The following is an 18,114-nucleotide window of genomic DNA, read 5'->3' as shown; positions in this document are numbered from 1 at the left end:
CTTAGTGGGCGGTAGGTATAAAAAGGTTGACTACCCTGGTCTAGGGACGCGGGTGGCGCTGTGGGTTAAACCACAGAGCCTAGGACTTGCTGATCAGAAGGTCGGCGGTTTGAATCCCCGCGACGGGGTGAGCTCCCGTTGCTCGGTCCCTGCTCCTGCCAACCTAGCAGTTCCAAAGCACGTCAAAGTGCAAGTAGATAAAATAGGTACCGCTCCAGCGGGAATGTAAACAGCATTTCCGTGCACTGCTCTGGTTCGCCAGAAGTGGCTTAGTCATGCTGGCCACATGACCCGGAAGCTGTATGCCGGCTCCCTCGGCCAGTAAAGCGAGATGAGCACCGCAACCCCAGGGTCGGTCACAAATGGACGTAACCGTCAGGGGTCCCCTTTACCTTTACCTTTACCCGTGGTCTAGGAGGTGGCAGACAGAGAGAGTGAGAAGGATTGATCCATAGCTGTCAACTTTCAGATTTGAAAATAAGGGACCAGCAGCCTCACCTATCCCGGGGACAGTCTACGGGATATCTAACAATCCGGGATAGCAGCGGGAAGCAGCGGGAAACAGCGCTGGAATAAGGGAATTTCCCACAAAAAATAGGGAAGGTTAACAGCTATGGATTGATCCCTAGCTGAACTGGGTTCCACACAGTCACAAAAACAAAACAAAAAAGAGCCGCAAAAACAAAAACGCAAAATAAATAGCAAAAACAGACAGACCTCAGCGTAACACACAAAACGGAAGTGTGGCACTCAAAACGGAAGCGTAACACTCAAAACAGAGAAAGTTTGGCTTCCGAAAAAAGTTTGCAAACAGGAACACTTACTTCTGGGTTTACAGTCTTTGGGTTCCAAGTTGTTTGAGTACCAAGGCGTTTGAGAACCAAGGTACCACTGTACTTGGCACAGCCCAACCACCCCACTGTGTCAGACATCCTCGCCTGGAGCTTTTAGTCCAAGCCTCACAGCCCGAGCTAGAGACAATTCATTCAAAATAAACGAGGACCTGGTAGGGGCACGACGTGAAGTGGCCGCTACTCCTTTTGCCAAAGCTATGGGGGCATATTTGCACACGAAACCCTGAAGCTGTGGCAAAACAGGCTGTGGAGGCAATGAGCCAGAACAGCAAGCTCCAGCTCAGTTTAGTGAAAGAACAAAGCGCTTTCCAGGAGGAAAGGAACAAATTGCTCACAGCTTCGTTTTATCCTATGTAATCCACTGATTAGCGCTATTTAGACATACAGTCTTGCACTCGCCCCATGATTAGGATCACGTGAGAGAGAGAGAGGTTGAACCCCATTGTATTCTCATGATGGGCCCCGCTGCCCTCCATGCTGTGGGGAGCACCCATCTGAACCAGGAAAAACGCTGAATTTGTGGAGATTCCCTGCACGATTTATAACAACTTTTAAAATGTTTTCAGCACCAAGCAAGCATTAATTGAGGCCCACATCTCAAGTTAGCTAGCTTCTTCCTTTCTCTGGCTCGTTGCCATGGGTTACCAGCTCCCCTAATATGTTTGTTTCCCTCTAGCAAGTTAACGTGCAAAGAATATCTCCATTAATACCGCAAGAAAGATTAAGACATGTAGATGGATTCCAGTCAAAGTGTTGGGAGGGGGTGGGGTTAAGGAAAGGAGAGAAAAACCATGATGATGCTTCTAAGTTTGTTTCTTTCTTTTATGCCCAGAGGACTACGTTGTTTTTATTATTGTGATTTGTTCCGCTTATTTCTACAATATGATTTTTCCACTGGGCTGTTGATGTTACTGTGGTTTCCAGTTGAGCGAGTCATTACTGAATCTCCTTCAAAGGCAGACGGTGGGGTGGACAGGGGAAAGCTCTCTCTGAAAGCATGAACACAAACATTTTTCTATATTTCATGAGGAGTCAGTCAGATCCCTGAAATTCAAGCCCTAGATGAAACCGAAAGTGAAATAATGGGGGAGTCACTGTTAGCAGGTGGTGCTGTGGGACACAGGTGGCGCTGTGGGTTAAACCACAGAGTTGGACTTGCCGATCAGAAGGTCGGCGGTTCGAATCCCCGCAACAGGGTGAGTTCCCGTTGCTCGGTCCCTGCTCCTGCCAACCTAGCAGTTCAAAAGCATGTCAAAGTGCAAGTAGATAAATAGGTACCGCTCCGGCGGGAAGGTAAATGGCGTTTCTGTGTGCTGCTCTGGTTCACCAGAAGTGGCTTAGTCATGCTGGCCACATGACCCGGAAGCTGTACGCAGGCTCCCTCGGCCAATAAAGCGAGATGAGTGCTACAACCCCAGAGTCGGTCACGACTGGACCTAATGGTCAGGGGTCCCTTTACCTTTACACTGTTAGTGGTTCCTAAAGGGTTGCATGTGTAGTTTGTATCATAGGAGCCAACTCCTAGGTGCTGAGGTCCCTTCACCCCCCCTAAAATTTGAGGGGGGTCCCCCAAGTTAATGAGCATCACCATTCAAATGGTGTGTGTGCACCGCGAGTTGTGATCAATAATGCGGGGGTGGGGTTTACCTGGGGGCCCTCAATATTTCTTTCAAGTTGGCACCCTTGGTTTGTATCCACAAGGAGCTGTGCATTCAGTTTTTGGTGAAGCTTCCTTCCAGTTGAGGTCAGGCAACCCCACTTCCTGTTGAACTTGTAGCACTTACTGAAGACTTTCTTGTTCCAGCAGGCTTTTGAACCGAATTCTGATTTTACAGTTTTGTCTTACATTCAGTCTTCATGCATGGGGTCTCCTGTACACCACGGAGAGATGGTTGTGATTAAGTGATATTCTTGAAAGTGAAGAATTATTTCAAGTGAAATTCTTGAAATAAACTAGCAAATAAACACAAGCAGATCCTTCATCAGCCCACAGACTGACTGCTGGCTTATACAGTGGTACCTCGGGTTACAGACGCTTCAGGTTACAGACTCCGCTAACCCAGAAATATTACCTCGGGTTAAGAACTTTGCTTCAGGATGAGAACAGAAATCACGCGGCGGCAGCAGGAGGCCCCATTAGCTAAAGTGGTACCTCAGGTTAAGAACAGTTTCAGGTTAAGAACGGACCTCCAGAACGAATTAAGTTCTTAACCCGAGGTAGCACTGTATATATACTACAGATCAGGGTTTCCCAAACTTGGCCCTCCAGCTGTTTTTGGACTACAACTCCCATCGTCCCTAGCTAGCAGGACCAGTGGTCAGGGATGCTGGGAACTGTAGTCCCCAAAACCGCTGGAGACCCACGTCTGGGAAACCCTGCTATAGATCCAGGGTGGAGAACTTGTGGTCCTCCGGATGTTGTTGGATTCCAACTCCCATCAGCTCCAGCAAGCATGACCAATGGCCAGGGATGATGAGAACTGTAGTCCAGCAAGATCCAGAAGGCCACAGGTTCCCCACACCTGAGATCAAAGTCATGCTTTTTTGCAGGAAAAAAGGTACCAGTTTTTCATACAGGTGAAACTCGGAAAATTAGAATATCGTGGAAAAGTTCATTTATTTCAGTAATTCAACTTAGACTCATGACATGCAAAGTGAGATATGTCAAGCCTTTATTTGTTATAATTGTGACGATCATGGCGTACATCTGATGAAAACCCCAAATTAACAATCTCAGAAAATTAGAATATTAAATGAAATCAGCAAAACAAGGATTGCAAATAGACCAATATTGGACCTCTGAGAAGTAGAAGCATGCATATGTACTCAGTGCTTGGTTTGGGCCCCTTTTGGATCAATACTGCCTCAATGTGGCATGGCATGGATGCTATCAGCCTGTGGCACTGCTGAGATGTTATGGAAGACCAGGAAGCTTCAATAGCAGCCTTCAGCTCTTCTGCATTGCTTGGTCTCATGTCTCTCATCTGTCTCTTGACAATGCCCCATAGATTCTCTATGGGGTTCAGGTCAGGCGAGTTTGCTGGCCAATCAAGCACAGTAATCCCATGGGCACGGAACCAGGTTTTGGTACTTTTGGCAGTGTGGGCAGGTGCCAAAGTTCTGCTGGAAAATGAAGTCAGCATCCCCATAAAGCTCGTCTGCGGAAGGAAGCATGAAGTGCTCCAAAATTTCCTGGTAGACGGCTGTGTTGACCCTGGAATCAGTGAAGCACAGTGGACCAACACCAGCTGATGACTTGGCTCCCCAAATCTCTTTTCTGATGAGAGCAGCTTTTGCATCTCGTTTGGAAACCGAGGACCCAGAGTCTGGAGGAAGAATGGGGAGGCACACAATGCCAGATGCTTGAAGTCCAGTGTGAAGTTTCCACAGTCTGTGTTGATTTGGGGAGCCATGTCATCAGCTGGTGTTGGTCCACTGTGCTTCAGTGATGTTTTCATCAGCTGTGCACCATGATCATCACAATTATAACAAATAAAGGCTTGACATATCTCACTTTGCATGTCATGAGTCTATCTCATATATTAGTTTCACCTTTTAAGTTGAATTACTGAAATAAATGAACTTTTCCACGATATTCTAATTTTCTGAGTTTCACCTGTATTTTGGAACACGAAGCATGGACAAGCGCCACTACTCAGGGTGGGATACACTTGCCCAAACCATGTGCACCAGAGGCCTTAACTAAATTGTTTTGCAGCCATATTGTCAGCTACACTTTAAAGATCTGATAGCCGTGATCTTTAAATTGCTTCCTCCAGACAGTTAGCAATATTACAAATGTTTTCATTTCCAGTAACTTGATTAAAGTGGTTTGCGAATGTATCGTACCTTGACTTCTGAATTGACGGTGGGAGACTAGGTGAGTGCTACACAATAATAATTTCACAAGGTATACTAAGGGATTTAGGAATGCGGAGGAGGGGGACTTACTAATGATCTGCGGTGCAAAACGACAGTAATAATTAGATCCATTGATGTTGGTATTTAAACCCTCCGCTGGCAATAAGACATGCAGTTGAAATTCTATTATCCATTTTCATGGCAGGAAAACACACTATTTAATGCTCATCAGATTTGTGAAAGGGGGGATTGTCGTGTCCATCATGAAAATGAGTGCAACCATTTGAAACAGCCTCAACGAGGGAATAGCGGCAGCTGAAGCAGACGGGAGCAGAATCTCCTCTGCTCCTCTAGCCTAGTTAGCAAATGTGATATTTCTGCAGTCCCCTGCGTTAGGCGGCTTGTGCCATCTTAATGCGCTAGCTCCTGCTAATACACTCTCATCCGCAGCAGCACAAATGGACTAAAATGGAAAATTCAATAAAATGTCAACATGCGGGTCTCGCTCTGTTGTGCGTAATTGTTTCCCCGGCGCACCGGGATAAAGTTGCTGGGTGCAAACAATGAGCCATCAACGGGCCTTGCACGTGTCTGTTTTAAAGGATGGCAGTCTCTGGCTGCCAAGCCTTTTAATTAAAGGATTGTCCTTGCACTTCCTATTGTCGGTTTTGATGTCTTAGTTTGTGCTCTGAGCCATCTTAATGGAAGTGTACAATAACCTGCCAGGTTTTGACTTTGCAATTTCTGATCTGATTGCCCCTGAGAGAAAGCACACTTCTTCCTCACCTGTGAGGCTGGCTGCTGTCAAATCCATGGCGCAGGCCATTGCATTCCCAAGTAAGTGTATACAGGACTTCAACCATGGGTGACGGTTGCTTTTTCTCTTCAGATATGAATAGGGCCATACATAAAGGTAAAGGTAAAGGAACCCCTGACCATTCGGTCCAGTTGTGGCCGACTCTGGGGTTGTGGCGCTCATCTCACTTTATTGGCCGAGGGAGCCTGCGTACAGCTTCTGGGTCATGTGGCCAGCATGACTAAGCCGCTTCTGGTGAACCAGAGCAGCGCACGGAAATGCCGTTTACCTTCCCGCCAGATATCCGATGAAGCATGGTCTATGCTACAATTCAGTCCTAAACTGAAGGCCCATATTGTTAGATCTGCACTTCTGAAGCCCAACCCATATAGCTGTGTTAACTGATTTAATTTTTCTTATAAATTTTCGGTACAGATGAGGAAAGAGCCTGGGCAGTGCTAGTCCTAGACCTTTAGGACCTAAGAGTTTTAGGACTGTGTCCAGTTCTGGGCAGCATAATTTAGGAAGGCTATTGACAAGCTCGAACATGTGCAGAGGAGGGCAACCAATGTGATCAAGGATCTGGAAACCAAGCCTTATGAGGAACGGTTGAAGGAGCTGGGTATGTAGTCATGGCAATTGCTGCATAGTCGCTTACTAACAATTGCAGTTAAAATCTGTAACCTCGCCATGACTTGTCTTTCCGCAACATCAGAAAACTATCTGCCCTGAAATTAACTAACTGCCTCTGTCAAAAAAAACCCCAAGCCTTTAAGAAGCCCAACAATTCTACAAAGCATATATTTGATTCATGTTCAAATGCTGACTGTTCCGCTGCTATCAAAATCCTAACCCAGACGCAGCCGGCAGCTTAAATTAAATGGGACTGAGCACAAATCCATCTCCGCCTGGTGCTTTGAGTTTTATTTCATCCTGTGTCCAAATTATTTGCTTTTATTGCTATTTCCATCTCCTTCGGCTCCGTTTTGCAGGAGAAACATTCGCCTGGGCTTTGCTTTGCTCCGAGCCAGACAGAAGATCAAGCAATTATGAGCAGTTAAGACTCTGGCTGCCTCCCCCTTCCCCAAGCCACCCACTGCCACAACTTTCTTTGTTGCCTAATTAATGAGAAGCACATTGTCTGTAAGTCTGTCTGCTTCATCCCTCATTACGTGTCTGAAGTTCAGTAATTAAATCTGCTGTTTGTTGGCTGTCAGGCTGGCAACCCTTTGCCAAGACATGCCCCATCTTTAATTTTTCTAATTAGCTAAGCAGATAAATAAACAGCTTCAGAACAGGCAGTGTGCAGACCGGGAAAGCTGCTATGCCCACTCATTAGAATTCAGCAACCCTTAATTGCGCCGGTTTAAAGCCTTGGAGAGCTTGTGTGTCCATTCATACAGCTGGAATGCTCAGATTTGGCAACATCCAAGAATACCCTATTTTTCGCTCTATAGGATGCACTTTTTCCCCTCCAAAAATTAAGGGGAAATGTGTGTGCGTCCTATGGAATGAATGCAGGCTCCTTGGCTTCAGCGATAGCAACGAGAAGCCTCCGAAGCACAGAGGGAGTACTCCCTCCACGCTCCGGAGGCTAAACGTTGCTTTCGCTGAAGCCTGGAGAGTGAGAGGGGTCGGTGTGCACCGACCCCTCTCACTCTCCAAGCTTCAGGGGTAGCCGCCTGAAGCCTTTGGAGCACAGCGGGAACTCGCACTACGCTCCAAAGGCTTTGGGTTCCTTTTGCTGAAGCCGGGAGACCAAGACTCTCCTGTCTTCAGCAGAGAGGGAGAGATGCGCAGCGCCCCTTCAGCCAAGCGGGAGGAGAAATGGAAGGGGCTCCATTTCTCCTGCCGCTTCGCTGAAGGGGCACTGAGCAGAGAGGGGGAGATTTTTTTTTCTTGTTCTCCCCCTCTAAAACAAGGTGTGTCCTATGGTCGGGTGCGTCCTATAGAGCGAAAAGTATTTTCCTTTTCCAATACTCAGGGGGCAGGGAGAATCTCCCTCTTTGTATCTGGATCCCATCACCCATGAGACTTCCTAAAATCAAATTTGAAGCTACAGCTCTGTATATGTGTGTCCTTAGATTCTGCAGAAGCACAGAAAAGCCACACAATGTGGCATTGCTACAGATATCAGCTTCCTAAGAACCCCAGATTTTGTGGGGGGGGGGTTGCCATATTTAGAACTCATCTCTGTTCTTTGTGGCCTGTCTTCTGTTTTTTATGGTTCTGGGTGGGGATGGAAGGACCTGTGAATTCTGCTTCTCATTATTCCAATTTTAAATTCAGATCTCCACATTTTGCACCAGTTTGGGAGGTGGGGCCCACAGCCTTTGTACGTTGGGAGGAGGTGCGTATTGAGGCATACCTGACAGTTATAGGTTTACAAAATGCAGGTATTAAAAATGAATACAAAAGAAGTTAGGATGATATCACTTGCAAAAATGTGTTCATTTGGTCAAAACTACATACACAAAAAATGTGTTCATTAGGAGGAAATCACGCTGAAATGCTGGCAAGTTCTCTTAAAGAAAATAAATCCAGAAGCTGGTGCAGAAATGTGGAAAGCTTAAGTCTAGGGGGGAAAGCACCAGAAAATGAAATTGACATATTCGCCTATCAATGTGCTTCATGACTGAGTGAGGATTTGCATCCAGGTCTTCCCAGCTGTAGTCCGACACTTTAACCAACACAGTTCCCCAGGCCCTTACATGGACAGCTTATATGGGGCAGGAGAGTGGGAGCTGGATTGTACCCACACCGTATGCACACTGGACATGCTCGTTTCACCTCTAGGCATGATGGCCATCCACACATCAGGTGCGGTGTCTGCAATGGACCGACAAAAGCAGGACTGTTTCTCAGTATTACCTTCCTAGCTGCAGACATGGACAAGATTAGTGAGCCTCATCTGTGAACAGATTTAATAAAGCCTCAGATCAGGTTCCATCACCTGTTCCGTAACAGAAGAAACGTCTTCAATGACGATTTTCCAAAATAATTTGCATTCCCACCAGACATGGATATATGTACCTAACATCCTCTCTCACTGTATAATAATAATAATAATAATAATAATAATAATAATAATAATAATAATACCCTGCCCATCTGGCTGGGTTTCCCCAGCCACTCTGGGCGGCTTCCAACCGAATATTAAAAACAATACAGCATCAGACATTTAAAAATTCCCTAAACAGGGCAGCCTTCAGTTGTCTTTTAAAAGTAAAATAGTTTATTGACATCTGCTGGGAGGGCGTTCCACAGGGTGGGTACCACTACTGAGAAGGCCCTTTGCCTGGTTCCCTGTAACCTCATTTTTCACAGGGAGGGAACCATCAGAAGGCCCTTGGCACTGGACCTCAGTGTCCGGTCTGAACAATGGGGGTGGAGATGCTCCTTCAGGTATACAGGTATATGCATGGAATGTTTCTTACACGAATTGTTATGTTTGTTTTTAGGAACTGAAAAAGCATGTTAAGAAGGAACAAGTGCAGGTCTGAAGTGTGACACTGTTAACACCCATAAATTTGTCCATCCTTACGCTACCGGTTCTGTGTTTCTCTTCAGCCTTGCGTGAATGGCTGTATCTGCCACTGAAGCTGGCTGTATCTGCCACTCCCGTGATAATTTTCAGCTGAAATGCCGAGCCTTAATATCCAGGAGCCCCTCCACTCCCTCCCACCCACCCTTTCCAAGTAATTAGGGGCAATTTTGCTGAAACCATTTGCATGACAGCTTCCCCCCTCCCAAGCCTGCTAATCCAAGAGCACCATCCGGTTCTCATCCCTGCTTGCATTCATACAGCACAATGAGGCATCAAATCCAGCTTCTTTAAAAGTCTGTCATAACAACAACAGAGTTCACCGAGCGACAAGTTGACAGCGTGAAGACAAAAGTCAGGCAGGAATTTCAAACAGTCACGGGGCGGGGGGTGGAGGGGCAAGCTGTGTTGTCAAGAAAAGGAGATGCTGAGGAAATCAAGAAACTGCGACGGAAAACAAGGCTGCACCCTCTGCACGTTGAGGTACGGAGAGGAAGAGCTACAGAATTAAGCTGCAATTAAGTCAGGCAATATCCTTCTTCCGTTCATTCACTGGAAACATCTGTTCCTTGAAAGAAATATTAGAGTCCCCTCATGCACACAATGTTTAATTATTTTTGTGTGTGTGTGTCATGTGAAGAATTGCTGCCACACAAGAAACTTTAGATCTCAACCTTTATGTAGAGATCCACCTTTCTTCTTTCTTTGACGATCCCTCGTAGCTGAGTAAGATTGCCTTCCTTAAACATGAATACAACATGCAGTAGATGAGAAATGTGTGGTTCAAGGAGATAGATATATTGTGTGTGTGTGTGTGTGTGTGTGTGTGTGTGTGTGTGTGTGTGTGTGTGTGTATCTGCACCACCAAATCAAGAAAAGTCTTCTCAAAGTGGGGTACATAATAAAAGGTATGGGGTTTTTTTTATAAAGTCTTTGGATACAGCCCCCTCATTTTAAAAAAATAATCAACCTGGCATAATAAAATCAGGGGTAAAAACATAGAAAAGCAAAAATCAGGAGAACATAAAACGATACCATGCTTGGTAAGGATGTCTCTACAACTTGTATCTCACTGCTAATTCACTGGTTATGTAAGGAGTGAATTAGGGGAGGATATTGTTATGACATTCCTTTGTTAGGTAGATTGCCTAGTGCAGTCAGCAAGGGCCTTGATGGACAGATGTCAACCTTGTATGTTTCAGTTTGGGGTTTTTTTCACTAGAACCCTGAAGCCTACACATCAAACCAGCTGCCAAAGAATGGTTTGGGATAGCAAACAAAGTGTGTCTCCAGACTATCGCTATGCTGTTGAGGCATTCAAGAGTATATAGCCACATATTCCCCCAAGTGTCCCCATTTAACCAGGACATCCCAGATTGGCAGGATCCCAATGTCCCCTTTAGGCTTTCCACTCAGTCATGAAGTTCACTGGGTGGCCTTCAGCCAGTCCTTGCCTCTCAGCCTAACCTACCTCACAGGGTAGTTGCGGGGACTAAATGATGAGGGAGAGAAATCATGTACAACACCTTGAGATCCTTGGACAGAAAGGTGGAATATAAATGCAGTAAATTAAATTAAATTAAGAGGTTGGATGGCCATCTGTCATGGATGCTTTAGCTGAGATTCCTACATTGCAAGCGGTTGAATTAGATGGCCCTTAGGTTCCCTTCCAACTCTACAATTTTATGACTCTAAGAGTTCAGTGATAGCAAGTGAGTCTACTTTCCAAGCCCATGTCACCTTTCTGCCTTGGAGGCTTTTATTTTGTTTTCTTGCGAAGACATGAAACATTAATTTCCCTTCCACAGACACTCACTAGACTTGCTCCAGGTTCTATGCACACATTTTGACCCATTCCGTTCAGTGGTGGAAATTCAGGCTTTCCTATTCTAGGTCAGTCTTTGTTTCCTTTGCATCACAGTCTCTCTGACCTCTTCCTGCTCCGTACATTATTGTTCTGAGACCAAACAGAGCGCTCCTCTCCCTGCCCAGCCCACTCAACTCTCCCGATTGTCTCTCCGCTTCCATGTCTTCAACTGTGAAACAGAACAGATAATAAGCCAAGACTGTTCATCTTCCTTTAATTGCTTTTACTGAAGACCCGCTCTTGGACTCTAACAAGGATTTGATATCTGTGCAAGTGTTACTGTGTGTTGTCTTTTCCAAACACATGGAAATATCAGTGGTTAAAGTCTTTTCGGTTGACCATGAAACTGAATCGATACTACATATAAAGGTTCTCTGATCAGAGGTCACCAATGTGGTGCCCGTGAGCACCAGAGCGCCCACCAGTGCCATCAGTGGTGCCCATGAAAGATCTCAGTAAATATGCCTTCAAACATCTACAATGCGCAATGGGCTATTTACTCTTTCTGTCTAATTCTTATAGTGCTTTAACACCTCTTTCCAGGAAACTCTGGGAATTGTAGCCCTGTGAGGAGAACGGAGGTCTCCTAAACACTCTCAGCACCCTGAACAAACTATTTTTCAGGAAAGTCATGACTGTTAAAGTGGCATAATAGTACAGTCATACCTTGGGATGCAGGTGGCCCTGTGGGTTAAACCACAGAGCCTAGGACTTGCCGATCAGAAGGTTGGCAGTTCGAATCCCCGCGACGGGGTGAGCTCCCATTGCTCAGTCCCTGCTCCTGCCAACCTAGCAGTTCGAAAGCACGCCAGTGCAAGTAGATAAATAGGTACCGCTCCGGCATTTCCGTGCGCTGCTCTGGTTCGACAGAAGCAGCTTAGTCATGCTGGCCACATGACCCGGAAGCTGTACGCCGGCTCCCTCAGCCAATAAAGCAAGATGAGCGCTGCAACTCCAGAGTCGGCCACGACTGGACCTAATGGTCAGGGGTCCCTTTACCGTTACCTCAGGTTACAGATGCTTCAGGTTGCGTTTTTTTGGGTTGCGGACCGCCGAAATCCGGATGTACCGGAACGGGTTACTTCCGGGTTTTGGTGGTTGCGCATGCGCAGAAGCACTAAATCGTGCTTTGCACATGCGCAGAAGCATTAAATCGCAACCCGCGTGTGCACAGACATGGGTTGCAAATGCTGCTGGTTGCGAATGTGCACCTCAAACGGATCACATTCGCAACCCGAGCGTCCACTGTATTGTAAATGTGTAGTGCAGACTGGGCCATTGTCACGTTGGTGTGGCAACAAAGTTAAAGGGGAAGCAAGCACAGAGAGGATTTGCCAAAGAAATGCAAGTCTTGCCCATTTCCATCTCCCAGGTAAAATGGCTGTAGCTGCACAGAGCCAGATTCCCCAAGTTAAACAAACACCATGTTTTTTTCTGCTGCTGGATTCATCTCGCCAGAGGACTCTCCTCTCCTGTGCGCTCTCAGAATTCAGAATTAAATCTCGCCTGCTTCATCCAGCCAAAGATCAAGCGCTTATGTAGAATATTAAGCAAACACCCAGCCATTACCGTTATTGTTTGGGGGATATGTTTAACTAGAAAAGAAGCGCCTGGAGGGAATTGATGAGACATCCAGAGCTTTCTGCGCCCCATTATACAACCGTGCGCTTCTAATAATCTCTTTTCCCGAATGAAGATTACTCTGCCTGGGTGAGTGAAATATCATCCGTGCAAAATTAAAAACAAACCCCCGGTTCTGCAGGGTAGCAGGCTCCACACTGGGCGCTCCTGTGCAAACACCTGTGTCCCTGATATTACCTGCTAGACGGGGGGGAGAGAGAGAGAGAAATGGAGCTCCAGGATTTGTTCAAATACATAAAAGAGTCATGAATATTTCATGGAGATTCTGGGGTAATATTTTTGCAAGGGTTGCCGTGCCGACTCGCTGCGTATCCCAGCTCAGCATATATTATTTGTCTCGTGCTTTCCCTCGGATACTTGGTACTGTTAACAGCATTCTGTCAAATATAATATCAGGCGGCAAGCAGTACAGAGCAGGTGCGAGATGAGCAGGGGAAGAAGAGGGGAGCTGGCTAGAAGAGTTTCCAAACTGGACTCAAACTGGTTAGAACACAAGGCATGCTACATACAGCTCCCACATACACTCCAACATTCCTCAGATGAAAAGAGGGACATTTCTCACTCCCCCGTCAACAGACCCTCCTTGACAAAAACACACACACCCGTTTTTTGTCATTCCCTCACGGAGCATTTCCTGCCAGAAGCAAGGTAAGTGCCACAACCAACAGTTTGGATTTGATATCCCGCTTTATCACTACCCGAAAGAGTCTCAAAGCGGCTAACATTCTCCTTTCCCTTCCTCCCCCACAACAAACACTCGATAAGGTGAGTGGGGCTGAGAGACCTCAAAGAAGTGTGACTAGCCGAAGGTCACCCAGCAGCTGCATGTGGAGGAGCGGAGACGCGAACCCGGTTCACCAGATTACGAGTCCACCGCTCTTAACCACTACACCACACTGGCTCTTAACAGGACACAGCACACAGGCCCTCCAACGTCCTGAGATAACAGAGTTCTTAGGGGACCCCTATTTCCCTCTCAGAGTTCCCTGTGATTGGTTGTTAAACTGTTCTGGGAATTATAGCTCTGGGAGAGGAATATCGGCTCTTCTAACAACTCTCAGTGTCCTTAACCAGCTGCAGCTCCCAGAATTCTTTGGAGAGAAGCCATGACTGTTTAAAGTGTACATTGCTTTTTGAATGCATGGTGTGAATGTGGCCATGGCTCTCCCTCTCCCTGGTTTAACTTTGCAACAACCCTCTTAGGCTGGGAGACAGTGACTAGGCCAAAGTCGCCCAGTAAACTTCAGGGCTGTGTGAGGATTTGAACTCTGGTCTTAAACCGACACACTAACCAAGCCGCCACGCTGCCTTCTTGGCTCTTTCCAATGGGATTGCCAAATGGCAGGTTCAGAGTGTCAGATAAAAAGATGTGCTGGAAGAGGGAATTGGCTTTGTCAGAACCAGACAGCTGGGGAGACCACAAGGCTTCAGAGCATGTTATTACCAGCCCCCTGTCATCATAAATACATCCATTATCTTTCTTTTATTTTAAGCCGGGTGCCTATTTCCAAACGTCCAGTAAGACTCCCACTCAGATATAACTATTTGGCATCCTCTCTCTCTGCCACCATTATTGTGCTATAAAATGGAAATAAAATCCCAGAAATGGTGTTATCAAAATGCGAAGGTGGCATGAATATTAACTCAGTAATTGCGTTTTCCCTTCCCCATGCAATCGTCTCGAAACAGAAGCACCAACAGTCTCAGCAAGGAGAAATTCAGAACCAGCCACTCAGGGCCACGTAATTTCAAATGGAAAGAGAGTTTACCTTTCTATGAACTGCAGCCTGTCAAGTTTCCAATTCTTTCTAATCTATTATTTAATTACAGAAGCTACAAAGGCTGGAGTGTAGCTGCAGGATCCCCTCCCAGAGGCTCAGCAAGATTCTTTTTATCATTTGAAGAAGAAAACTTTCAAGTGCAGGTGGGGGAAAATTCCACTTACCCTTTTGCAGTCAAACAGGGACTTTTCATTGGCCAAAGAGTTGAAAGGGGAGGTCTGGAACAGAAAATGTGGAAATTCTTTTACAACTTGTCTTAAGACCCTTTTTCAGAAATACATTGTTGTTATTACAAAACACAGGGAATATAATATCCAACAAATACAGGAAAAGTACATGATTTCAGTGACTTTTTAAAAAAATAACAATATAGTTATTTATAAGATATAAAAAGCCCTGATAGATCATATTAAACACTAATCTTGTCCAGCATTCTATTCTAGGGGTGGGTGGTAAATTTTACAGGGAACGGTCCTCTGCTCGAAGTGAGTGAAAGGGGAGAAATTTGATTAAATTTGAGTTTAAAGGCGAGCTTAGCCAATTTCCCCTTCCTGAAACAAGATGCAAACTGAAATGCTGCTGTCCTTTAAAATTCACACACTTCTGAATTTTGCAATGCAGTTCTTCAGTCACAAAATGCATATATCAGTGTAAAGTGTGCATATAAATGCCTATGTTGGTGAAAAGACATACAAAGATGCACTATTTAGAGGAAATTGCTTTTTTAAAAAAGGTGCATGTTAGGAAAAAAATGCACACACAAAGGAGTATATTAGGGGAAAGTTGCACTTTGGTGATGATGAAGAGCAGAGCTGTGGGGAAACTCAAATAAAAACAGAGAGATAAAGGAGATGTAAATGGGAAAGACCCACTGGGGGATGAAAGGGAGTGCGGAGGGAGTGGACTGCTCCCGGCACCACTATTCCAGTAGGGTGCCATCGCGGCAGCCCCCCCAGACACGCACCACGCACCCCCATTGCGCCGGGTGCCACTTCCCCACAGGCAGCGCACCACACCCCCAGAATGTGTGCCACGCCCCCAGGATGCACGTCACACCCCCGGGGGCACCAGCCACGCCCCCGCCTGCTCTCCACCCCCGGTAGTGGAGCATGCAGCTTCACCACTGGAAAGACCCCCATAGCTTGTGCAAAAGATCCCCATCAGTTCTCACTGCAGGTTCACACTCCAGTCTTACTTCATATTCAGACAGAACATCTTCAGAGATGGTTGTGCAGCTAAGTCAAGGAGAGTGAAAATGTTTCAGAGGTCAGCTCTCCCCATCTCTTCATTCTGGGGACACAGGGCTTTTTCGCATTAAACCCATGCCAACACTTCCATGTTCATCCAAGAGTAAGCACAGCTACCTGCAATGTCCCATTTGCAAATGACTTAAAAAGCATTCTTGTGAAACAGCCTGCAGGAGGCCAGCCACAAAATTGAGCATGCACAGTAAAAGCAGCTTTAAGTGGTTTGGTTTTGACAGAGAAAAAACATCCATGTGCTGCTTTTAAGTCTTCCGCTAAGCCTCTCACAATAGGGACCTCTCTGTGCTGGAATCAAATGCAGCACCGGAAATTGCAGTACAGACAAAATTCATAAGTGGCAATCCAGCTGTTCTTGTGCATAGAGAGGCTCCAAACTGCGCATAGAGCTTTGTGCACGCGGAGGCGATTGGAGGTGCTTCAATGTCAGAAACAGCCCTGTGCACATTGATGCACATAGATCTGCTTCTGACATCTAAGAACATAAGAAGTGCCTGCTGGACCAGCACCGTGTTCCCACAGTAGCCAACTAGATTCCCATGGGAGGCATGCAATGCGAACCCAAGCACAACAATAATCTCACCTTCTGATATTTCTAGCAAAGCCACTTCCGAGCTAGGGAGGAGGTGGGGTTGCGGGCTTCACGCCCCTCCCCGCGATACCAGGGAATCCTCGGACGCGTCATCCCCCTGACCAGCCAATCGGCTGCCCGGGGGGCATGGCCTGCCCTATTTAGGACTGACGCGGCCAAGGATCTCCCTCTTTCCCTCAGCTGACCAGGTCTTCCCTCCCCTCCCACCCGGTAGGCTAGGCTCCCCGACTTTGCTATGGACTTCAGTTGGTTGCCGTCAAGGGGCCTGGTAGGAATTTTTTCCAATTGGCAAATTGGCACCAGCCACTTGGTTTTCGCCTACCTCCCACAACTCCCCGGTATTGGCGGTTAGGCATTGGTAGGGCTATTGTTATGCAGATGAAGGGGGGAGGAAGCGCCATCACCTTCCCCCAAAACAAAGGGTAGTTCGGTAAAGGATTCCTGGGGGCATGGCCTTGTCCTAAGCCTATGGAGGTGTGGGTCCACGGCACGCCCCCAAGCAGTGACCCCGGGGTGATCCTAGTTGATGTGCATCAGCGGGACTCCCCCTACTGGTGGCTAACCCTTACCGGTCTTCTAGCAAGCAGGCTGAAGCCGGTTAGTTGATAGGACCAATGCCTAAGCCAATACCTCTCAATTCCTGTAATCAATAAAGTTGTGGCCTAATTTGACCCATTAACTCGAATTCTTGTGTCTTGTGTCTTTATTTCTGAGGGGGGAGGCAGGAACTCGCCACGCAACTGGTATTCAGAAACATATACTGCTTGCAACAATGGAGGGAGATCATCAGCCATTGGTAGCTTGATCCCCCACGAATTTGTCTAATCCTCTTTGGTGGCCATCACACCCTCTTGTGAAAGTGTATTTAGATTAACAAGGAAGCTGTGGGCATTGGATTTTTCAGAAAACTTTGGGTCAGAATGAGTGAAATGGAAACTCAGGCCCAAATTCAATAGCTGGCCTAAGTCAATCTGGTGTAGCAGTTAGATAAGACTGGAAAGACGCGGGTTTAAGTCCTCAGTCATCCCTGAATCTTGCTTTGGGACCTTGAGCAAGTTACTCTGTCTCAGGTTTTTCTACCTCAAAGGGTTGTTGACCTTCCTGGAAGAAAAGTAGGGTATAAAATACAGTCATCTTCTCTACAGCTGACATTCAGGCATGACTGTGTTAGCAAAATGCCTTCTTCCATGCAGAAGAGGGAGGTATCAACAAGACTTTGGTAATCCTACTGGGAAATGATATACAATGAAATTGAAGAAAATGTTAAAAATAACTTTAGTAAAAACAAACAAACCCAGAAGCCTTTTTATTAGGTATTTTAGGTCAAGACATACCAAAAGAAATGAGGACTTTATTTATGTATGCCACTACAGCAGCAAGAATGTTGAGTGCACAAAATTGGAAGACTGAAGAAGGAGGAGGAGGAGGAGGAGTTTGGATTTGATATCCCACTTTATCACTACCTGAAGGAGTCTCAAAGCGGCTAATATTCTCCTTTCCCTTCCTTCCCCACAACAAACACTCTGTGAGGTGAGTGAGGCTGAGAGACTTCAGAGAAGTATGACTGGCCCAAGGTCACCCAGCAGCTGCATGTGGAGGAGCGGGGACACGAACCCGGTTCACCAGATTACGAGTCCACTGCTCTTAACCACTACACCACACTGGCTCTTAACCACTCACCACACCAGACTGGAGAAATACCAACTAAAGAACAATGACAAGAGAAGTTGGTGAACTATGCAGAACTGTCAAAAATGACAGAAAGACTAAGAGAAAAAGACAACAAAGTCTTTGAAAAAGATTGGGAACCATTCATATTATATTTGCAGAAACAAAAAAAGGCAATAGACTTGATGGCAGGATTTAAATAAACATTCACATCAGAAAATGTTTGGAAGATAGTGAAATAAGATGAT

At 46.2% G+C, this 18,114-nt stretch overlaps 1 protein-coding gene across 1 annotated transcript in view; it reads right to left on the bottom strand.

The window, feature by feature from the left end:
• The window catches only part of RASGEF1B (RasGEF domain family member 1B), a 247,675-nt gene that overhangs the window by 186,698 nt on the left and 42,863 nt on the right, over window positions 1-18,114 (bottom strand). The window contains exon 3 of the mRNA XM_053404309.1: window positions 14,509-14,562. Within this exon, the coding sequence (XP_053260284.1) occupies window positions 14,509-14,562 (54 nt within the window). The remainder of the gene's footprint in view (window positions 1-14,508; window positions 14,563-18,114) is intronic.

This window comes from Podarcis raffonei, chromosome 9 (genome assembly GCF_027172205.1).
Source record: "Podarcis raffonei isolate rPodRaf1 chromosome 9, rPodRaf1.pri, whole genome shotgun sequence".
Taxonomy (NCBI): domain Eukaryota; kingdom Metazoa; phylum Chordata; class Lepidosauria; order Squamata; family Lacertidae; genus Podarcis; species Podarcis raffonei.
This window is presented reverse-complemented; position numbering and strand designations above follow the sequence as displayed.